This window comes from Uranotaenia lowii, chromosome 3, assembly GCF_029784155.1.
Source record: "Uranotaenia lowii strain MFRU-FL chromosome 3, ASM2978415v1, whole genome shotgun sequence".
Lineage (NCBI taxonomy): Eukaryota > Metazoa > Arthropoda > Insecta > Diptera > Culicidae > Uranotaenia > Uranotaenia lowii.
This window is the reverse complement of record NC_073693.1, coordinates 342022309-342046110: the sequence shown is the minus strand read 5'-3', so window position 1 is coordinate 342046110 and position 23802 is coordinate 342022309. Positions and strand designations below refer to the sequence as shown.

Genomic DNA, 23802 nt, shown 5'->3' with positions numbered 1-23802 from the left:
CATCAATGCAAATGTTGACCATAACAAGAAAACAAATGACCTCCCTTCGTTCGCTGTTGCTATACATATTGCAGTTTAAAGCTAGTTGAAGTAATTTTGTTCCTCCTTCTCTCAACCATTACGATGACGTGACGCTATTTTCGAAACGAAACGCATTCAATTAAACAAAATTGACCCCATTACATAAATTCCGTTTGACTTTTTCCTCGTTTTTTCCCGTCGTTCTTTTTTACTCCAGATAAACAACACGCTCAACTTTACCCTCATAAGCTACGACCTGTACGGGCACCTGAAGAGCTTCCGCATAATGAGGTTGACCGATTTGAACCTTTGCGAGCGCTACTCGGCCAGCCAGGAGCAAAGGATCCGGTTCGGGCAGAACTATGCTCGAAAATGTCGGGTCAGCTTTCGCCGGCTGGTGGCCGATTTGGGAAACGAGGTCGAGTTTTATAACCTCTTTGCGGACTTTTACGATCAGAAGGCCCGTTTGCTGCGCTCGGTCCCGATCCTGATTAGGAAGGCGTTTTCCCACAACGACGATACCGATGATCCGGAACGATGGCAGCTGGTGAGGCGATTCTTGATGGTGGACACCATCTCGGGGCTGAACGAAAATTACAAACCTCGGCTCTACGATGAGGATGTTTTGCAGGAAAAGTACCACTATGTTCGGTACGTTAAACGAATCGATTTGGACATCCGGCTGCATCCGGAGAACGAAAAACATCCAAATCGAGTGACGGTTCCTCTGCTGAAGCTGGAATATGCAATCGTCAATACGTCTAGCGGCTCGTTCGATTCTTTCCAAGAAGAAGTCGTAGATTTCGAATTCCGAATCACATTCACCAAAGCATACAGCTTTGAATCGTTGCTTGAAGTAAGAATCTTCTAAAAAAAATGAACTATCCACATTAAAACGCCTAAATGTATACCTTCCAGATAGTGCTTCCAATCTTTATCCTGTTGGCTTTCACGATGACGCTCTTCCAAACGTTCTGCCACAAGCTGCGCCAGAACAAGCTCAACTACGACATGGAGATATTTTTCAACTTTCTCGTGTACCTGTGCTCGAATGTGGCCACGGCACTGCTGGCTGTGACCGTAATTGTATCGCTACACGTGCTGGTCACGTACAAAACGCAAACCAAGGACATTAAAATGCTGCTTCCGGTTTCGGTGGAGCACTCGCTGGAGATTTTTATCTATCTGACCCTGGCATTCAAGGTACCTCTTTCTGACCCAGTTTTTTTTTTGCTCTTTCGATTTTATCAAAGAAACTAATAAAATCTCTCTTCGACCAGCTGATCAAACTGGTGCGAGTGTTCGCGCTGATGGCCGGCATTGACATCTTTTTCATCGACTGGGAGCGACCGAAAATTTTCGACGCCGGAATTGGAGGTCAACGGTCTCATCTGCTTGATACCCCGTCGATTGCGTCCAGTGCGACGGTAAGTTGTTTGCGAACATTTATTTTGAACATCATTCTAATCTCATTAAATCAAATGTTGTGCACAGCGATTTGTGAAAATGGTGAAAAAAAATACTCGATTGGGTCTGTCTTCACTATTGTCACTTAAAAATCCATTATTAAGGTGACAAAAATCGGATTATTAATGTTATCATAAGATGTTTATTGGATTAATTTGCTCTGCTTTAAAGAACTTTTGATATGTGTAAGACATTTTGGTAATCTGGTCTCTGGAGCCACTGGCATGTTCAAATGTTTTCATATACTAAAATGGTTGTATGCGAGAAATTAAATCATCGAATTTCTAGTACGAACCATATACATTTTTAAGATTGGCTTTGAAAACAAACAAAAAATCCAAAAAAGTACCAAGGTTTTTTATTACACGGTTTTTTTACGCGGTTTTTTTATACGGCTTTTTTACACGGTTTTCGGAAATTAACACGGTTTTTTTACACGGATTTCGCGAATTAACACGGTTAAGTCCTTTTCAAAGGAAAACACTTAGAATCTTTTTGAAGTTGGGAAAATCTTAGCTCTGAGACTAAGAATATGATACATGAGACCTGAGACCTGGGACCTAAGACCTGAGACCTGAGACCTGAGACCTGAGACTTGAGACCTGAGACATAAGGCATGAGACATGAGACATAAGACCTGAGACAAGAGACATGAAACATTAGAAATTAGACATGAGACCTGAGACCTGTGACCTAAGACATGAGACCTGGAACCTGAGACTAGGGATATTAGACTTGAGACCTCAGCATGAGACATGAGATTTAGGACATGAGACCTGAGGCATGAGACAAGAACCATGAAACATGAGACTTTTGACCTGAGGCATGAGACAAGAGCCATGAAACATAAGACCTGAGGTCTAAAGTCTCATGTCTCAGGTCTAATCTTTCATGGCTCTTGTCCCATGCCTCAGGTCTCATGTCTTATGTCTCATGTGTCTGGTCTCAGGTCTCATGTCTAATTTCTAATGTTTCATGTCTCTTGTCTCAGGTCTCATATCTCATGTCTCATGCATCATGCCTCATGTCTCAAGTCTCAGGTCTCAAGTGTCATGTCTTAAGTCTCATGCCTTATGTCTCAGGTCTCATGTCCCATGTCTCAGGTTTCGTGTTTTATGTCTTAGGTTTCTAGTCTCAGGTCTCAGGTCTAATGTCCCATGTCTTTGGTCTCATTCTTCAGGTCTCAGGTCTCATGTCTCAGATCTCAGGTCCCTGGACTCGGGTCTCAGGTGTCATGTCTAAAGTCTCAGATCTCAGGTCCCATGTCTCTAGTCTACATTCTCAAGTCTCAGGTCTCAAGTCTCAAGTCTCAGGTCTCAGGTCTTAAGTGTCAGAACTTCAGTGCTGCAGAATTTGAATGGTCTTTTTTTTACACGGTTTTCGGGAAATAAAACGGTTTTTTGCACGGTTTTTTTTGACGCGGTACGTATATCAGTGTAAAAAAACCTTACTGTATATTCATCACATTCTCAAAAATCAGGCAAAATCACACCCAAAATAATTTTCACTTAAAAAATAAGTGACATCTGTAGTAAATTCTCGCCATACGTAATTTCATTTGAATTTTAAGTGATGGGTCAAGTGAATTCACTTAAGTGACCGGTCAAGTGAATTACACTATGACGTTCGAGTGAAATTTATCTGAATTTCTAAGTAAGTTCTAGTTAATTATCTCTCGCGTTTTCAAATAAAAGAACATTTATAGAACACCACTTCGATTTCAAATACTTACATTACGCTTTCGCCATAAATTTATTGATTGGAAAATTCCATCGTAATCCCAAGGCAGATCGGTTACTGCGGATAGTACGACTTCTAAATCTTCCCTGCTGCAAACCAGAAAATCTGTCCAGTTCAACCCACAAACTGGAACATGATAACACCTTTAAATAACTTTTTCTTACATCACGTTTAACACAAACTACCGCCAAAATCGCCTGGTAAAGAAAATTCAAATCCAGCGTAAGCTGTAAACGCTGCACTTTAGAATTTGCCATTTTGAACTCTGAAAATAAACACAATTACATCCCGACATTCACTTGAAATTCAAGTGATGGAGAAGTGAATATTTTTTCTCACTTCAAATTCAAGTGACGACTGAAGTGAATGTGGATGAATTCACTTGCAATTTAAGTGACTGCCAAGTGAAATGTATATGTCGCACTTGAATGGAAGAAAATCACTGGATCCTTGTTTTTAAGTGAAAAATCATGTGTATTTTTAAACTGTGACCCAAAGATGGGTCTTGACTCAAACATTCAGTCGGCGAAACTTTTTTTGTAGAGAAATCATCATAACTGACAACCCGTGCAGTATATGAGAAGGCAATGCAAATCTTGCCGTGCCTAAAATATCCAAATTTGAGTCCAACTACCGTAAGATGAAAAGATGGGAATAGAAATAGACCAGGAAAAATGATTATGATCACATGGGAGAACTATTCCCTTCATTCCGATAGACATCGACACTCAACCAGTATAATATTCATACGCCAGGTTGGTCTCCTGTAGTAGAATGTTAATACATGGGCCCCGGAGAGGCGCAAGATGTGGGTTCAAGTCTCACCGGGAGACAAGGCGAATTTTTTTCGCATGTTTTCAACATCAATTTTCCCTTATCTAGTCCCTGAAATTTCATCTAAGGTGGATTCATTTCTCTACAATCATGTGTATTTTAAGAGTGAATTTGGGTTCAGTGCAGGCATATTTTCAAAGATCAGAGAAATTCAATGGCTTATCAGGTTGTCAGGCTAAGCCTAGAAAAGTCAGGAAAATCCTGAAAAATCGGGCACATTGGCATCTCCGGTTCTTTCGAGCAGTTATCGGGTCGATTTTGCCACGTGATTTTCGGACTGGGATGTTATCATTTTTCATTGAGTTACTTTCAATGAAAAGTTGAGTTTTTTTCTAACCAAAATGTTACCAATTTTGCTCAAATCATATCGAATTACAGTCAACTTAAACATTAATAAAACCAAATGTAACATGCATATGCATGCATGCATAATAAGTATGGAGACGGAATAAATGATTGATTTTTGTTTCAAAGTCAGCAACTCATAGAGAATTCGTTTCCGCGTGGTGGTGCACCGGGGCACTACCGGTAGTGCACTTTTTGCTGTTTTCATGCTCGTTTTCACGATGAGTAGTCCACTGGTAGTGCACCATAAAGTGGACGGTGGAACACTCTGAAAATATTCGGTGTTGCTTGCGCTCTCACCAATACTATCATGAATTTTGACAGCACGTGCTTCCCGATGTAAACAAATATCAGCTGGTTGGTTTATTTCTATACCGCAAAAATTGCATTCGAGCTGTTTTTTTTCTCTTTACTATCCCGAAGAACGGAAACCAGTGCCGTTTCCAACAGAGGCGGAGAATTTCACCTGGATGGCACGTTCCAAAGCAAACAACGCTCCCAAGAAGAAATGTGCCCATAAGGCTTGCTGCAATCGGTTCCAGGCGATGCCGAAAAAGAGCAGCAAATCCGAGTGCAAAAAGGCTAACCCAAAGATCTGGTGGAATCGCTCAAACCGAAAAGTTTTCTTGTTCGGGAGGGTCCTATAAGTTGGTCTCCACAGCAAGAAGCGTTCAGCTGCATCGAAGCTACTCTGCTACAAGCCAGCTTCGAGCTGTGCCTTAGGGTGACGTTGCTCGGTTGCGCCAAGTCCCGGATTCCCACCCGTTGCCCTTCAAAAACGGTAGTTCGATACTACACCCGCATTGGGAGCTTGAATTTCGTTCGTTTCGGACTGTTAGCAAAATTTTCTCCCCCGACTTCCGCGATCCGAGTTCGCCATTTTGACTTCCAAGAAACGAAAACAAATACCAGCTGTAATGGATTTTTGACAGCTTGATGTTTTCTGTTGACACTGCCGATTTCACGCACACCAACAAAGGTGAGGGCAAAACTCGATTCATGCTCGTTTTCAGCGAGGATGCTGCAACACTTTCGGGTGGTGAAAACGAATACGGTATTAGGCAAATGTATTTTTTATCAAAATTTATTAACTGAACAAACATTTCTGTATAAATCCGAATTTTTGTTCCAAGTTTCTAAAACTGTTCTTGCGTATCTTTTCCTATGAAAACTTTGGAATCTGCCAAATTTAAGCTCAACTTCGCGAGAACAACTTTGAAGAATTTTTGCAAAAGGCTTTGATAAGTATCTCAAATATTAAAGTTTGAATAAAACAAGTCCAAAAATGTAGATTTTCAAACAACTGCCGAATCACATGTTTTAAAACGCTATATTTCGTCAGTTAAACGAGTCAGTCTTTGATAAGAAATATGAATGAAAGGCATGAAAACAAAAAAATATCGCGTAAGGTTGAAGTGCCAGTGAGCATGTAGCTAACTTAACAGAATTATGAACGGTGCTGTGTATCAGCTCCATAACATTTTACAACCTGATTTTCCCTGACTTTTACTTTCAAGCTCCCTGACTTTCTAAAAAAAAAGTTGGCAACCCTGGTTCCAGTGAAATTTCAAACCAAAATGAATACCTACTAGATATTATTCAAAGTATAAGTTAAAACACTTTGCAGTCTTCAACAAAGAAGTAAGAAATAATAAAAATATGTCAATGATTGATTTATCATAAAATTGTTTTCTTTAAACAGCTTTTCAGTAAAACAGGATGCGATAGACAAAATCTGACAAAACTTCGAGTTCAGGACTCCAAAATCTTCTAAAATTAGTTATTAAACATTGATGAATCCAATAAAATGTTAAATTATTCAGTTCAAGCTTGGAGTGACGACGAGCAAGCACTAAATTGCTATTGAGTTTTAAACGGATATGTTAAAATTTTATGTGAAAACCAAAAAATCAGGTAAAACCAGGCTTATTTCCAAAAATTAGGGAAAAAACGAGGCTTTTCAGGTTATCAGGATGGACTTTCAAAAATCAGACAAATCCTGAAAAATCAGACACATTGGCATCTCTGGACGTAATGATTGGATTGGAACGAAGATAAAATCAATCTGCACATAACAACCCGGATCGGAACGAATTCGCAACCGGACCGATTACTGTCAAAATATTAATTGTCAGTTTAAATCTGTCCGGTTTTTATTGGAATTCTGTTAGATTATCCTGACCATTTGGTTTTTTTGACAGCTCAATCGCAAAAACTTAGCGTCGTCAGGAAAGTTGTGTCACCAGAGTACTGAATTCGTCCGAATTCGGTTGGGTTTCTGGTCAAATTTCTAACCGATTTACGGGTTGAACGGACTGAAATCCAAACGATTTTGGTCCAATTTTCCGATCCGGGAAGTTAAACTCGGAAGAAATCAGCCGAATGATTCTTTCCGAAGCGAGTTTACGCACCTCTGCGTTTCATGCGTTTCTTAGTCATTCAGCATCGAAAATATAAATTTGATTTTTCAAATTTTCTTTAGTCCCCCTTTTCGTGATTTTTGAAATTTTCAAGTCTATTTTTGACCATTTTGCTTTCGTGATGTCACCAGATTTTGACGTTTAATTTCCTTAAAGTTATTTGGCATCAAAATTTATCCGTTTTCATTTGTTTGGAACGAAGAATTATTTTAGATGATTTTGCCTAATCGCTTGCTAATTTACATATATAGGTTAATGTTATAGGTACATATATATCCTTGCAACTTGCAATTGTAGTAACTTACTCTCTGGAGCCACTAAAAAATTCGCATTTCCAATCTGACTCGAAGATGTTTTAATCATATAATTTACTGTGGTTTTGAATGTCGGCCCTGGATCTCATCTATTGAAGTTTACATAGAACTACCTAATATTTTTTTCGAAATGTATGTATGTATGTTTCCCCCATCGGTAGCAAGGTCCTGCCTATGTCTGTGTGGCTTGGCCTTCGAATTTCTTCTAGGGCTTCCACGGTCCGATGGTTCGTCGAAGAAAGGCATCCAACCCTCAGAAACCTACAATGGCCGGCTACCCGTGCCGCTTGCAAAAGTTTCTTCAGGTTATCCCCAGATGCATTCCCTCTAAAATATATATCAATTTATCTAGTTATTGGTAAGGAGAATAGTGAAAAAATCGTAGGAGTATATGATGAGAATATAAAAAAGAAAAATTATTATACATTTATAAATATTTAAAAAGGATACGAATCTGAAGGAAAAATTTATTAGCATATTTACGTCGCTTTCAAAATGAACATCAAGCCATATAAATTAAATCATTTATACAAGTGGTACTTTAAAGAGTAGTCCAATGCCCAATTGCCGAAGAATCGTTAATGGTTCTAATCATGTAGACCAGTTCAAATTACAATAATTTGGTGTTATGGCAGGAAAACATATAATATTGACTAGGATAGTTGATATTGAAAAATATGATAGACAACTATGATAAGTTATCGAAGTTAACAAATCTTCATGAAAAATCTTGTTCATTAAAATTAAAATGACAAATTTCATAATTAAATTTGGCAACGCTGGATCATTCGGCGAGTAGCGAAATTCAATAGCTGTAGTTCTGCTACTTGCCACTCTTGTTCGGATGGAGTATCTTTAATTTTATTTATTCAAGTGAGAGAGGAAGGAAAACGAAAATCTGTATACAAACTTTTGAAGTATACATTTCTATACATTACATATTTTCTAAAAACATCGTAGTAGTTCTAGCAAAAAAACTGTGAAAAAAGTTATGTACAAGTATGGAACGAACTCACCGAATCATCACTTTCACATTTTTTCCATTCCGCAGAGCATGTTAGTTCCTGCTCCCGCCACGAGTCTGCGGCAATTTCTTTCCAGGTTCCTTTTTCTACCGCATGACGCAGATTGAGCAAATTGTAGTCACTACACAAACCAACATTTAGAAAACCCATCTCGAAATTTTGTTCTCATTGAAATGCCACCAACACACACTCATTTTGCAACTTGTCGCCATCTTTCTTGGAAGGCTACATTCGATTGTAAAACCACAGATTAAAACACTCAAGTGAATCCAATTCACAAAGAATAACCACAAAATTTCAAATCACACTCTCCTGTGAAGCCCACTTTATTCCGTCCGCACTACTCGACCAAAGAGATAAGCTTTTCACGTTTTCTAACGCGTTTGCCGAAAAACCATCACGCAGCGCACTGAAAATAGAACCGAACAGATCCGATAGGTACACGCGGAATGACCTAATATTTTTTTCGAAATTAACCTTTTTTCATCTTAATACAAAATAACCTTTCATGTATCAAATTGCAGAATCGTCCATCTTGCGACAGTGTCTCGGCTTGGAGGAACTACTTCATCGCCAATGAATGGCAGGAACTGGCCACCACCCGGAAGATCTCCATGTTTGCTCACATCATCCTGCTGGTGGTGGTATTCTATGTGCTTGGGTTCGAAAATTGGTCGATACGAAACTTCGAGCTGTCGTTCCGACAGAGTGAAGAATTTCTCGGGTCCGAGGATCGAGTGCTCAAGATTGCCGTGGGGATTATCGTTTATGCAAGTATTTACCTAGCTCAACTGATCTATAACTTCCTGATCTACGAACGCTTCATCGAGAATGCCATTCAGCAGTTTATCGATGTCGCTTCGCTGGCAAACATTTCGGTTTTCATTCTGTGCATGGAATCGTACGGATTCTACATCCACGGTAGATCACCGCATGGCTTTTCGGACACCGACATGTGTTCGATGATTTTGCAGTTCAAACGGGAGGAGGACAATCTGTGCGGCAATCGAGGACTTTTGCCGGGATCGGAACAGCAGACTTACTCCATACTGGTGCCAAAAAATCTGAGAGCGTTCTACGATAAGCTGATTGCGCCGCTACAAAATTCGTCCAATTTTGGACCCCATCAGCACCTGAATCAGACCCATTTGGTGGGTAGCGCAAAGATGAGCGATTCCAGAATAGTGAGCGGCCCTCACGGGCATTTTGAGTACAATTTTGAGAAGACGGTCCTGACGTACTACAACGTGAACCGATTTTTTGCTGCCTTTGTAGATCATGTATGGTTGATCGAAACTTTCTCGAAAGACACTGGTGATTAACATTTGTGTTTTTTTCTCCAGGCTCTCAAGGATCTGGACTATATTATTCAGGAACGATCGATACTTGAGCGAATTTTGGACTGCGAGTTCCAGTCCTACGTAACCGAAAGTATGAAAATATCCAACCTTGTTTGTAGCCTTTCTAAACTACATTTTTTTCTTCATTTCCAACAACAGACAAAGGAGTATTCTACATCGACAATGGGCACTCGTTCGATCAGGTCCTATTCTACGGTAACGAGACCATCTTTTTCCAGCTGGAGCTGGCTCTATTCCTGTTGGTGCTGCTTCTTTCCGGCAGCTATCTGGTGGCGATTGTGGCCGTCGGAGTGGTCTATAAAACGTTCGAGCTCGTCATGAACTTCCTGCTGAAAAATAACCTGGCCAAAAAGACGCTCATCGATAAGCGATTCCTCATTTGAAAACATGTTTCCGTCTGCAGTTTAAAGTGAAATCTACGATCGAAGGTTTTTAAGTGATATGCCAACAACAATAATGAATTTTGTGATACATATAACACAACGAAGGGTTTCGAAAACGAATAATATATGGCAATAAAATGCTTCTGATAAGATTGAAAATCAAAATCTCTTTTTGTTATCAAAAGAACAAAATCCTCTTGAAAATCAAAAAAGCAGATTTTAAGCGGGCCACAAACTACACAACATTTGTACAAACAGTCTCGTTTGAACTACGGTACGTTGCACATCGTGTGTGTGAGCTGAATCGAAATCTAATTTATTTTTCTTCTCTCCTTCCACACTCTATTGTCGAGCGGTGCAATGACCCACAACGATACACCAAGGTCATCGAAAAATGAAGTTCGAGTACGGAAATATCACGCCAATTATGCTGGGCCATATCTCGTTATGGCTGAAACAAATGTCGGGAATATATCTGCTGCGAAGATTGCTAAAAGTCTAGTGAAGAAATTTGGTGACGATTTTATTCGTGCTATGCCGGTTTCTAAAACCAAAATGAAAATTTTGATGCGATCGAGGGATGCTGCTAATGAAATAGCAGGCATCGGTACCTCAAATGAAGTGCGTTTTTTTATCCCCCAACGGCTGGTGGAGTGTCTGGGGGTAGCCTATATTGAGCCGGATATTTGCGATGAAGAATTGAAGTTTGCTAATGCTTACGATAAACGCAAGTCGAATCAAGTTGATAACCCGGAGATAGTTCATGCTCGTCGTGTGCTTAGAAAATTGGCTGATGATAAAGAGGAAGCCCTGTTTACGGTGATTTTTACTTTCGCTGGGCAGAGTTTACCTACTCACATCGAGTTAAATAGAGTGCTTTATGCTGTTAAGCAATACATTTATCCTGTCCGCCAGTGTGGTAACTGCTGGCGCTTGCACTGAACAAAATCGGGCTATGAGGTTTATTGGGAATTTTAGTAATTTTGCACTAAAAGAAAATCCAATACTTTTTATCAGGAGACGAAGGATTCATTTTATCGGAATTTCCAATGAATATAATAATAAACCAAATTGATACAATTTATTGTTTTCAATAATGAAATGAATGGTTCTACGATTGCCATTTAATATGCTTTTGTTTTTTAAATGATTTTAATATTTCCTCGGGTATTGATAAGTCATTTTATAGAAATTAATACATTTATTGATTTTTTTTCCACAGAATTTCTTCATTATATTATTTAGAAAAAAAAACTGCTTCCTGATTCTGGTTGTTCTGACCCGGTAGGTATAAAATCCCGAGTTCCGCCGGCCTCTCGATGCAACTTTTCAGTTCCGTTTTCCGTTCAGTTTTCCTGTTCAGTTTGCTTGATCATGGAAGGTGATGGTGTTCACTTCCCCAGAACTTTGATGTCGTACGACTTAACAACCGCATTCTGCGACTGCAATTACAAAAGATCTGGTTAAAAAATGTATAAGTCCAATTAATTAAACATCAACTTACGGGACGTGGTGTGTCTTTTCCAAAAGTGTCTTGCTGGGGGAGGATGAAATTTCGGAGCGCCTCGTCGTACTGTTCGCAAACAAAAAAAAAACCCAGGCCAGTAGCAGGCGTCATGTGCGGTTAACATTTCCTTTGACCGAGTTCTGATACCGTTAGGCATGGGTCAGCCCCCTTTGTTGTATTTGTCCTCGATGAGCGGATATTCCGGCTTGCCCTCGTCCATTACGAAGTTTGCGAGAGGTTTCACAATCTGGAATTGGAGAATCATATGAAATGAAAAATGTATAAACAGTTATGGAAAAACTTACTGAATATGTGATGCTTTTGTCGGCCGATGCACTTTTTGCTTCTGGTTGTTTCAAAGTGTCTGCTGCTGTCCATGAGTTAAGGAACCATTTTAAGCTTTCTTATGAGTTCTAAACACACAGGCTTTTCACGGTTGTTGAAGCGACTTAACCATTTCCGTAAAACTAAAATGCATAAATTAAAAATCCACAATCAACACCAATTTGCTTAAAAGTTATTCGAATACTTACTTACCATCCTTAATTATTATTTACCTTGAGTTTTGAACAACATTAGGGGCGATAATTTTAACGTTATTCAAATACTCATGGCAAAAATAACGAAACTTAGCATGGCGTAACAATCCGTAACAAAGTAAAAGCATACTAGCACGAAGCACAAAGAATTCCAGTGGAAGTTATTGGATTTCTCTAATGAAATGCATACTTAATCAACCTTTTAGATTTCATTGGAATTACTAATGTTTTTCGCTGAGCTAAGCATTTAACAATGATAAATTATAAAAACCTATAGAATTTATTGGATTTTTTTATAGCTTCTACTGGTTTTATCAATAGCGTTTAATAAACCCTGTACATTTAAAATTATTAGATCAATCTGATATATTCTATAGCCCGATTCCGTTCAGTGTGGGACATGACAAAAAAGGATGCAAGAGTGCTAAACGCTGTAATCAATGCTTGGAGCAAGTGGGCGGCGAAGATCATGCGTGTGAAAATAGTGAGCCAAAGTGCGTTAACTGTTTAGGCACCCATCGGGCCAATGATCACAAGCTATGTCCGAAAATAATTCAAAAAAAGAAAACCGATAAAGAGCGGCGTGACACTTTTTCACAAGGACGTGTCGATTGGTTTTGTGGAACAAATTCTAACGATTCATCAAACACACTACCTGTCATCTCTCAACCAACAACAAACTCCACCGTGGCAGTAGCTTGCCAAACAAATAATGTTGACAAGAATGGATCTAATCCTTCCAGCAAACGTCGTTATAATGTCGATTCGGACGATGAGCTTCCCCAACTTGAAGTTAACATTTCTGACGGGGTTTGCGATTCGATCCGATCGACGATTGAATCTACTGAGGTCATCGATATCGTTGCAGATGCTCTGGAAGTTCCTGAGGAAGATATTGAAACTCGACAAAAAATCCAACAAATGGTTTTGGAGAGAATTTCGGATGTTGTTAGTGATAAAATGAAAGGCTATTTTGCTAATCTCAGATTATGAAAAAGACCACACCAAGCACTTTAACAACCACCGTTCCTCTGCAATGTCTACAATGGAATTGTAGAGGGATAAATAGTAAACGCTCATCCTTAATCCAGCTCATAAATACACACAATATCAATATTTCGCTTTTGAGTGAAACACATCTCGACAGTCACACAAACTTTAGTCTACCGCAGCACACCATGTTTCGTAAAGATCACAGACGAAACTCGATGGGCGTAGCCATCGCGATTCGTTCAGAACTAAATCCCGTAGCATTTCCTATTGCACTGTCAGCGGATATTCAAGCCGTTGCCTGCCAGATCAAATACATCTCCGGGTTGATCACCATTGTATCTGTATACATACACCCGCAAGCCAACATATCGCAGACTCAGTTTGAAAATTTTTTATCAACCGTTCCGAAACCGTGCATCATTGGAGGAGACTTTAACGCAAAACATCACCTATGGGGAAGCGAGCATGGAAACATACGTGGAGACCGTCTTCATCAAGCCATCGAAACATCTCATCTCGTCATTCTCAACAACGGTCAGCCAACTAGGTTTGATGTAAACCGGTCGTGGGGCGCAATTGATATCACGCTGGTTTCTTCGAGCCTTAGTTTGTGCTTCGACTGGGAGGTTTTGGATTCACCAAATGGAAGCGATCATTTTCCGATAGTTTTTCATTCGAGTACTACATGCGCGATGAAATTCTACTCTGGAATCAATGTTCGGAAAATCGACTGGGAACGTTTTGCCGGAAGCCTCGAGGAATCATTCGTCGAAAATGGAGAACCGGATAGCTTTGATGTCTTCTTTGAGCTGATTTGGCAAGCACTGCGCAGATCCTGCCCATCAGTAAACTCGAACCACACCCGCCGAATACCGCAACCCTATTGGGACGAAGAGCTAACAGAAGCGAAGAAAGCCACCAGAGTTGCTTTCCGCGCTTGGAAACGGGAGCTGTCAACCGAAGCTTACGAAGGGTACGCTAATACAGAACGAAGGTTCAGAAATTTGGTACGCGAGAAGAAGAGGAAAAGTTGGCAACATTTTTGTGATACACAGAAAAAAAATCTGAATCCTTAACAACACTGAAATTGAAAACCTGTATCATTACATTACGTGGAACGCGATTTATTGATGTAAATTTACAAATTAAAAAAAGTTGAATCCTTAACAGCACTGAATTCGTATTACACAAATATTACTTGACACGGAACGCGATTATTTGATGTAAATTTACATCACATATGATGTAAATAAAAAGAAGCATCACATACGACGGAATTTTCAGTGCGAATTAAATATTACACGTCTTTAATATTTTACATGTCTTCAAATTTTACACGTCTTTTGAAATTTACAGACGTGGAATATTCAACTTGCACTGAAAATTCAACGATATGTGATGTTTTTTTTCCGTTACATCATATGTGATGTAATTTTACAACATTTTTCGTGTTACACAAAATTTTTAACAGCACTGAAGTAGAAATTTCTTAAAATTACACGACATGGAATGTTACAGATCATTGAATTTGAATTCAATTAATATTATAATACACTGAACGCGATGATGTCATGTAATAATACAGACTGTCGAAAACAGGCACACACAAATATCAACAAAGTGTTGCGTCAAGTCGTGTCCAATAGTATTTTATTGAAGCAGTTTTCCCGCGATTTAGTGAATCGATCTTGCTGGTTCCTGGAGATCTTCGAGAAGCAGGAATGGTGTTCGCGACGTTACTCAATTTTGGATCCGGTACTTCGGGGAAGAAAATAAAAGTAAGAATGTAACTCCTAACAAAAAATATTTGTCCGATAGAAAAATTTGCCATTTAATAAAATGATTAATTATAGAAAGATTTTATTTTTTATTATGAAATGAGAAAATTCCATTACTAAATCATAATAACAAAAAATTAAACAAAACAAATTCCTATTGGATTTTTTTTCTTCCAATATTCAGTGATTTTATAATTTACATCATTTTTATTTTACACGTTTTTAAATTTTACATCATTTTTTATTTTACATGTAGCAAAATTTTACTGACATGTAATTTCCAACTAGGACTGAAAATTCCGTCATATATGATGCTTCTTTTTATTTACATCACATGTGATGTGATTTTACAGATTTTTTTCGTAGTGTGTAGCTGTGATAGTTCTACGTCCCTCACAACCTTATGGAGGATGGCCAGAAGGTTTAAAGGGCGCGGAGAGCCATCAAAAAACATCAGAATTTCGGATAATTTGGCCAACGATGTTTTGGACAAGTTGGCTCCCTCATCTGCCAAAAATCCACCCCCGGTTTTTCTACAATGTTCTTGTTGCTCTCAAACTGGTTTTCCATTCTCAGTATCGGATATTCAAGCTGTTTTGAAAACCGGTAAAGATTCGGCTCCTGGTTTGGATGGTGTTCCATATTCCGTCATAAATCGTCTCCCATGGACGGCGCTTAGTCAGTTGCGAAAAATCTATTGCCAAATTTTTGCTTCAGGAAGAATTCCGGAAAGCTGGAAAACCTATAAAATTGTACCGATTCCTAAAAATGGCCATGATCCGATTTCTCCTTCTGCTGTTCGTCCAATCGCGTTAGCTTCATGTTTTCGCAAAGTGTATGAACTCATAATCAAAGATCGACTAGAACATTTCATCGAAAACAACAACCTGTTCCCTTCAGCTATCAACGGTTTTAGGAAAGGACGAGGAACAATGGATGCGTTGTTTCCACTGATTAACGAAGCTTCCTTAGCTTTGAAAAGAAGAGAGCATGTGGTGATATGTAGCCTCGATATCAAAGCCGCCTACGACAACGTGGAAATTAATGTTCTGGTCCGCGAATTACGCTCATTAACAGTCCCTGAATGTCTAGTAAAAAGTATCTTCCATCTGTTTGAAGAAAGGAATTTGTGCATTTCGAGTGGATTAGATTCAATATCTAGGACAACGTGGAAAGGCCTTCCTCAGGGATCTCCACTAAGTCCGTTATGCTTTAATGTTGTGATCAGTGGATTGATCAACAGTGTCCCTCCTGATGTGATAACCGTAAATTACGCCGATGACACAACAATTGCTGTAAGAGGAACCTCACTGGAGCATAGTTGCGAATCTCTCCAAAGGGCAGTGGATATAGTTGTGGAAAATATTTTCGACCTTGGGTTAGAACTTTCGCCGACGAAATGTAAGTGCCTCCTGATCTCGACACAACAATGCGATAATCCTCCAGAAATAAATATCGGCGGTTGCACTTTGGAATACGTCAGATCCCTGAGGTTACTCGGCATGTACCTCACACGAAATCTGTCGTGGTCGTGTCATATTAGAGAGGTACAGAAACGTACAGCTCCGTATCTTAACTTTTTACGAAGCATATCGGGCCAGTTATGGGGAGCACATCCAGCAGCATTGTTAGTTATTTTTAAGTCATGTGTGAGATCAATATTGGAATACGGTTCCATATTTATGACGGAGTTATCACAAAAAGAAGCCATTATTTTGGATAGACTACAATGGGCAGGAATTCGAATCTGTTTGGGCTCCACAAAAACCACCCACACAGGTTCACTCGAAGTGATGGCTGGTATTATTCCGCTGCAACAAAGAAGAGAACTTGCGGTCATGCGTTTTGTAAATAAAAGAGCGTCACTCCTTTCTTGGCATCGACAATATTCCAGACCGATCTTGGACGGTGGCTTAGTGGCTACGGGAATACACCGCGCAACAAGAATGCTTAACGAATTCATTCCACTTGAACAGCCTCTAAATAATCTCCCATGCTACATGTTCAACCGTGAAGTTGTAAGAACAAAAATATCCATTGATCTCACTGTTAAACGGTTATGTTTAGAACACCAGAACTCATCGGCAGCTGATTTGGTGTCAAACTATCTCTTGGAAGTGTATGCCAACGCGAAAATCTTGGCAACTGACGGGTCGAAAGATATACACGGCACAGGTTTTGCTGTGGTAAATAACTTTGGAACACCTGCAGAAGGAATCAAACTCGACAGTAAAGCATCCGTTTATATGGCAGAGCTTCTGGCAATCAGGCATGCTGCGAAAATGATCGTAAGTCTTCCTGTTGCTCAGTATATTATTCTAACCGATAGTTTGAGTTGTCTCACGAGCCTGCAAAAAATCAACATCAATCAAAAAAAATCCCGTTGCTTGGTACGATGTAAAAGAATCCATTCTTGAAGGTCAAAGAATGGGGTACGAGATCCATCTGATATGGGTTCCGTCTCACAGAGGTATTCCAATGAACGAGTTGGCAGATCAAGAGGCGAAAAGTGCGTGCATCAATGGTGGTACAGCAGATTATATTTTAACATCATTCGACATCCAGTTTCCGATTCGGCGTACAACAATGCACAAATGGCAAGCAAAATGGAATTCAGGAACTAAAGGACGTTTCTGTCACAGCATCATCTCTAACGTTTCGCTCCAACCATGGTTTAGTAGCTTGGATCTCAACCGCAGACAAATTGTAATCCTTTCCAAATTAATATCAAATCATTCACGACTCCCTGCTCATCTCACTAGGAATGGTATCCTATTGGATGCTACGTGCAGTTGTGGCGAATCCATCGCAGATCCTGATCACATTATCTTCGCATGCAGCAGATTTGAAAATCTTCGTAGACCTATTTGGCGAATTTTAATGAAAAAAGGAATTCCACCCGATATACATTTGATACTGAAAAAGAAAGACATTGAATTATATAAAACGATAGCTAATTTTGTAATTGAATGTGAATTAGACATGTAAGTAGAACAGTAATCAACACTTGGCCGGTTATGTTATAGAGGTAAAGCCAATAAAAAATTAAAAAAAAAAAAAAAAAAAAAACATTTGTACAAATGTCGCTGTAAACACAATTTGAATAGTGTATGGCACTGCTTGAATGAGCGCCCTAACGGTTGGAGTAAAATCATCCTCCCAGCTGGGGTGAAGATGGTTTTTTTTGTTGCTGTTTTCGCCAGCAATCGTTTGTGTTCGCGTGAAAAATGTTTGTATAGTGTATGGACTAGCATAGATCAAACAATCGTCGTGGAATCATCGAATTTGTACAGGCCATTTGTGAGGTCTATGGCCCGCTTTACGCAGAGTATTTTAAGCGGGCCATACACTACACCACATTTGTACAAATGCGATGAAATTCGATGACATTCTGTCGCTGTCAACACGATTTGCATGGCCCTGCTTGAATGAGCGCGCAAACGGTTTGAGTGAAATCGGTCCGGATCGGAATATTTTGAACAAACCACCCTCTGTGGTATGGTGTATGGTGTGGAGGTAGTTTTTGTTCATTGAACACACCTATTGAACCCATCGCTAAAAAGCAGAATGCAACCCTGTGATAAAATGTATCGTTCCTAAAATGGCCACCGTTTTAAACTTGGCGCTAGCCAACATCAAAACAAAAATATTCTGGCAGCATTTTTACCAAACAAAAAGTCAGCAGTAAACAAAAGCGTTCCCTGCGTGTCTACTCGAATAATTTCAAGTATTTTTACGTTTTTACTCATAAAACTACTTTTAAAAACATGTCGACTTCGGTCCACACGCCCTCGGTGGCGCTCAGCAAATACCGGGACCAGCACTTTAAGGTAAGAATATCGCATTAATGTGACCGGAGAAAATGGCGTTAATTCGTGGCTTCATTTTTTGCAGGGTTCAAGACACGAGCAGGAAAGACTACTTCGTAACTCCTCCACACTGTACGTGGGAAATCTGAGTTTTTATACAACCGAGGAGCAAATTCATGAATTGTTTTCGCGGTGTGGCGACATTCGCCGAATCGTGATGGGACTGGACAAGTTCAAGAAAACCCCTTGTGGCTTTTGCTTCGTAGAGTATTACACCCGGCTGGATGCGGAATACGCTATGCGTTATATCAATGGAACCCGGCTGGATGATCGAATTGTACGCGTGGATTGGGATGCCGGGTTTATTGAAGGCCGTCAGTATGGACGGGGCAAAACGGGGGGTCAGGTGCGTGACGAGTATCGGCAGGATCACGATTTGGGCCGAGGAGGATATGGCAAAATGGTTGCCAGCGGGCAGTTGGGAGCTGGTCCGAATGTCCGAGATACTTGAGCAAGGGGCAAGTTTGATGCGATTCGATTTAAGATAATATTATTTTTGTGACTAGAGTCTAGGACGATTATCGTGGAAAATATATGAAACACATGTTGAAATGTGCTACAAAAAAAGTTTGAATCTTATTGGGGATTTTTTTTTATTATCTGACGGGTTTGCGCCGGGGGTCTTCAGATTTTCCCCAAAATTGAAAATTTGGTTCATTTTTGCGACTTAAAAACACATGTATTTTTTCAGATTTCTAACATTTTTATTTTTTGAGTTAGCTTCGGTTAGATTTTTTTGAAAATAAAAAATAACCATTTTTCAAAGCTACATAACTCTGTTGTTTCTCAACGGAAATTATAAAATAGCACATCAAAATGCATTGAAATTTTATAAGCTTTCCAAATAGAATAGTTGAAAAAAAAATTAAATAATGACCTTCAACATGAAAAGTTGTAAATAAACTTTAAATGGCGTCTAAAAGTACCGTCTGCACCACCGAATATTTTGCAAAAAATACCATTGTATAGCTCGATTCATGATGCAACTTTTATCTGAAGACACCAAAGTGGGCCATTAACACCTTGAAGAGTTATGAAAGAAATAATGACAATAAATCTCTTTTTTTGCATCGAAAACAAACAATGGTCGAACAACTGCACTCACATATGGAGATAGCGCGCACTTCTAACAACATGGAAACAAAAGAACTTATCAAAGCTGGTAAAAACACTATTTTTTCGTCCTTTTCAGACTGCCCTTACTCGCATAACAGTCCCATATGAATTTTCGTCATTTTAGGTCAACATAAGGCTTCAACATAAAAGACTAAAAAAAGAGGTTTTGTTCTAGAAATTTCGAAAAAAAATATCAATTCTTGGCTGTCCTATATGAAATGTTTCTTTCGGCGAAATAGTCTTTGGTTTATTGCTTTGAATCATTTAAACATTTTTTTAACTCACTTGATGTCGAATGATGCACACTAGTTTTCGAAGGCAGGTCTGACTTTCTTAGGAATGACTTTCTGAGCGAAAAACTATCGGATGCAATAAAAAATCGTAAAAAGATTCAACTTACAATGTGGAATTCATGATATTTTTTTGCAAAAGTATGTTTCTTTTTCTGACAATTGCATTTAGAAGTTCAAAAATGATCAAATTTAAGTCTTAGAAAGTAGCTTGGTGAGAAAAATATATTTTGTATGGGACTGTTATGCTAGTAGATTCGAAAAAGGTTTCAAATATGGTCGATTAACAGTCCCATAATGAATAAAAATGGTGCTCTCGACCTTACCAATAACCCAATTTCGAAAATTTCAGGCCTAACGATTTATCATGACAACCTAGAAACGATTTTCGTCTATGCTGAAAGTGGTGGTCACAATTTAAAAATATATTCCAAAACAGAAAAAGCTGATTGTCTCGCTTGCTTATTTTTGTATATGGGACTGTTATGAAAGAAGGGGCGGTAGATTGTTGCAGCTTAACTGACTTCATGTTATATCCAAAAATCTAATAACGTATTCGTTTATACCCAGTTTTGCACCAGGTCACAACAAGTTATGCACATTTTACTGTCATTTTTAGAAGTTTTTGCGCTAAGTTTTGCATCCGTAATTCCCCAGATTTGATTTAAAATGGACGGTGGAACACTGAAGATTCGTGTGTGAGCGATCGAGGTAGCAAAACACTTACGACGAATTATGTTCGCTGTAGTATGGTAAACCTCCAAACTGGGCGAATGTAGAAAACGAATACGGTAAAAGTATCATATTTTCATCATTTTACAGCCTGGCCAGCCCTGAGCTCTTTGATTATTTCTACAACATTTGTGCCACTTTCTCATACTTTTTTGATCAATGGGAAAGGATTTTGGTGTCCAGTGCTTAGCTCCCGATATAAAAACTATGTAAAGCACGTCTATATTTCATTTTTTTAATCACATTTTTGTGAACCCAAACACAGGGACTGAACCTTCTACTATTGGCATTGATTATGCTTCACAATGATCTTTGATCGAAAAATTAATAAGTTATATATCATATGACCAGGTTGTAAAAGCAACATTCCCATTATTAGTTATATCACTTAAACAATACGATACTCAGAATTTTGGTTCAAATTTAAAGTCAGTTTTTCTGCAAACACTCTACAAAGCACGAAAAAGTAGTGTTTTTTACCTGCTTTGGTAAGTTCTTTTGTTTCCATATTGTTAGAAGTGCGCGCTATCTCTATATGTGAGTGCAGTTGTTCGACCATTGTTTGATTTCGATGCAAAAATAGAGATTTATTGTCATTATTTCTTTCATAACTCTTCAAGGTGTTAATGGCCCACTTTGGTGTCTTCAGATGAAAGTTGCATCATGAATCGAGCTATACAATGGTATTTTTTGCAAAATATTCGGTGGTGCAGACGGTACTTTTAGACGCCATTTAAAGTTTATTTACAACTTTTCATGTTGAAGGTCATTATTTAATTTTTTTCAACTATTCTATTTGGAAAGCTGATAAAATTTCAATGCATTTTGATGTGCTATTTTATAATTTCCGTTGAGAAACAACAGAGTTATGTAGCTTTGAAAAATGGTCATTTTTTATTTACAAAAAAATCTAACCGAAGCTAACTCAAAAAATAAAAATGTTAGAAATCTGAAAAAATACATGTGTTTTTAAGTCGCAAAAATGAACCAAATTTTCAATTTTGGGGAAAATCTGAAGACCCCCGGCGCAAATTGTCAGATAATAAAAAAAAATCCCCTATTCGCAAAACGACATACCCTTATCGACAGTAAAGTTTTAAGACATTCAATTCAAATATAAAGGCGGTTCGAAGAAAGCGATTACAAGGATTTTAACAAGAATTCCAATTTCTATCGTAAAAGTTATAGTTCAGTCTTACCTCCCGCAAGCTGTGGTCCTTTTTTGAGCTTTGCTTTCGGCATTTTGGAAGTTTTGGATGCTGCACGGTTGCTTTCTTTCTCGGGCGCCTTTTCCCGATACGGATTGACGTAGGTATCCGATCGTTTGCTTTCATCTATCTCTTGTTCCAAAAGTCCTAACAATTCCAAGCTTTTCTGATCCAAAATTTGTACAAACGAACGAGTGAAGTGGAGCGCTTCGAGGACGCGATCTCGCCATCCGTCGTGCGTTTTCAGCACTCGGTAGGACATATCCGGAAGGTGTAGAATCAGTTCACCGAAAAAGCAACTATTTTCAAGATACCGGGCGAGTGCTTCGGCCAGTTCAGTTTCCTTCGGGAAGTCGACATCTGAGGAAATGTTTGCTAGTCGAAGTTTTTCGCCATCTTCTTGGGTTAGCTGAAATAAACAGAATATCTGTAAATTTAACGTATGAAGAAAAAACAAATGTGAAAGCTTACCCTTAGTATTTCTTTTAACGCCAGACTTAAGAGGTCATATCGTTTTGAGTATTCCTCAGTCGATAGCAAATGCTTTACCACCAATTTTTGTTCTTCTCGTTTGCGAACGAAGATATTGGAATCTGGATGATATTTGGTTAAGGATTATGTATTTCTTGATTGAAATTGTTGGTAGCTGCAGAAATTTATTAATTTTTTTAACGTGAACTCAGTGCTGTATGGGATAAATTTAACTGAATTCTTAATTGAATAACAAATTGAAGTTTTTTAAATCTTGTTTGAAAACTGACTTAGACAATTCTGACATAATAAGTGATATGAAAGATACGCAAATTTAACCAAAATGCTTTTTTACAGTACCTACTCATTTGTATTTCAGGAGTAAGGATTCCAAACTATATTAGAATTAAAAATGATTTCTTTGTGAAAAATACAGAGCAGGTATAAGATTGAAAAAAAAAATCAATTCTTAAGTTCTAAAGTTTATTCCAGAATAATTATACAAATGTCATCATTTAAAGAATCCTGAAAAAACCTTATAGTGCTAGAAAGATTATTTAAAAAAACAGAAATAATTTAAAAAGGATACAAATTTTTTCGTTCATAATCAGCTGTGTTTTATCTGACGTGGTGATGGTTTCTTCTGCATGTACCCGATTAATCATGCAACACAACACAACGGCCACGAACATCGGAATGCCTTTTCGTATATTCTTCCACGTATTACAAATCATATTTGTAGACTTTATAAAACAAATTTTAACATGAAATTGCTACTTCATAAAAAAATATTTTCCGGTTAAACTTTTTAATTCCATGCACCGCGCGTTATCACAAAATTAAAACACTCGAGTCACTACTTGTTTTTCATGAGGGCGACTTAAATGTTTTCATCTCATGCGAGAGGAGAGAGACAGCGTAAAGTGTAACTGTTGCTGAACTTTTGAGCTTATTTTATATTTTTAGCACTGGACCGAGAAATGTCAAGCACGTGTTTTCGAATCGCCGCGAATCAAAACAATGTGCCCCGGTTTCTACTGCTAGCAGTCGTTATCAATTTAGAATTTTTAAAATCCTGTTTTTCTCTCGAAAGTCAACTACATTTAGCAACAAAATGAAGAAAATTGGTTCCAAGGTAAGTAAATTTTTCTTTAGAGTTAAAATTTTCGCTAAATTCTTATTTTAATATTGGTTTACAGAAACAGAAACTCAAACCGAAAAAACTACCGGTTCCGTTGTCCAATGTGGATTACGATTCAATGATCGAAAACGGAACGGACGAGGGATCTGAAGACGATTCCTTGCTAGAGGAGCCGCAAAACAATAGTGATAGTGGACACGAAGGTGGAGGTCGTTTTGTGCGAGCTCCAGCAAGTGATGAAAAAAAGG

At 38.6% G+C, this 23802-nt stretch overlaps 3 protein-coding genes and 1 long non-coding RNA gene across 4 annotated transcripts; 2 read left to right on the top strand and 2 right to left on the bottom strand.

Annotated features, from left to right (window-relative positions):
* Positions 1-35: 35 nt before the first annotated feature.
* On the top strand, positions 36-10033 carry LOC129753903 (meckelin). The gene is made up of 7 exons (XM_055749754.1): positions 36-80; positions 239-877; positions 940-1224; positions 1302-1448; positions 8691-9446; positions 9510-9597; positions 9666-10033. Exons 1-7 carry the CDS (start codon positions 36-38, stop codon positions 9908-9910), a joined length of 2205 nt encoding a protein of 734 aa, XP_055605729.1. The 3' UTR covers positions 9911-10033.
* Positions 10034-11174: 1141 nt separating this feature from the next.
* LOC129754907 (uncharacterized) lies at positions 11175-12173 on the bottom strand. The gene is made up of 3 exons (XR_008739122.1): positions 11723-12173; positions 11415-11664; positions 11175-11352 (listed from the first exon to the last, which is right to left on the bottom strand). It is a non-coding gene; the product is annotated as an uncharacterized LOC129754907 (long non-coding RNA).
* Positions 12174-18381: 6208 nt separating this feature from the next.
* On the top strand, positions 18382-19148 carry LOC129756318 (nuclear cap-binding protein subunit 2). The gene is made up of 2 exons (XM_055753166.1): positions 18382-18557; positions 18622-19148. The coding sequence occupies exons 1-2, from the start codon at positions 18495-18497 to the stop codon at positions 19045-19047; spliced, it is 489 nt and encodes a 162-aa protein (XP_055609141.1). The 5' UTR covers positions 18382-18494; the 3' UTR covers positions 19048-19148.
* A 2735-nt stretch (positions 19149-21883) lies between these two features.
* Positions 21884-23258, bottom strand: LOC129757553 (coiled-coil domain-containing protein 134-like). The gene is made up of 3 exons (XM_055754825.1): positions 23003-23258; positions 22414-22535; positions 21884-22351 (listed from the first exon to the last, which is right to left on the bottom strand). Exons 1-3 carry the CDS (start codon positions 23145-23147, stop codon positions 21917-21919), a joined length of 702 nt encoding a protein of 233 aa, XP_055610800.1. The 5' UTR covers positions 23148-23258; the 3' UTR covers positions 21884-21916.
* Positions 23259-23802: the final 544 nt, after the last annotated feature.

Excerpts from the sequence above, each read along its gene's own strand:
- LOC129757553 (XM_055754825.1), bottom strand. The coding sequence starts at position 23,147 with ATGATTTGTAATACGTGGAAGAATATACGAAAAGGCATTCCGATGTTC. Across the intron at positions 22,536-23,002 it reads GATTATGAACGAAAAAATTT|ATTCCAATATCTTCGTTCGC; the intron begins GTATCCTTTTTA and ends AATATCATCCAG. Across the intron at positions 22,352-22,413 it reads CGTTAAAAGAAATACTAAGG|CTAACCCAAGAAGATGGCGA; the intron begins GTAAGCTTTCAC and ends TGTTTATTTCAG.
- LOC129753903 (XM_055749754.1), top strand. The coding sequence starts at position 36 with ATGACCTCCCTTCGTTCGCTGTTGCTATACATATTGCAGTTTAAA. Across the intron at positions 878-939 it reads GCTTTGAATCGTTGCTTGAA|ATAGTGCTTCCAATCTTTAT; the intron begins GTAAGAATCTTC and ends TATACCTTCCAG. Across the intron at positions 1,449-8,690 it reads CGATTGCGTCCAGTGCGACG|AATCGTCCATCTTGCGACAG; the intron begins GTAAGTTGTTTG and ends ATCAAATTGCAG.
- LOC129756318 (XM_055753166.1), top strand. The coding sequence starts at position 18,495 with ATGTCGACTTCGGTCCACACGCCCTCGGTGGCGCTCAGCAAATACCGG. Across the intron at positions 18,558-18,621 it reads ACCGGGACCAGCACTTTAAG|GGTTCAAGACACGAGCAGGA; the intron begins GTAAGAATATCG and ends CATTTTTTGCAG.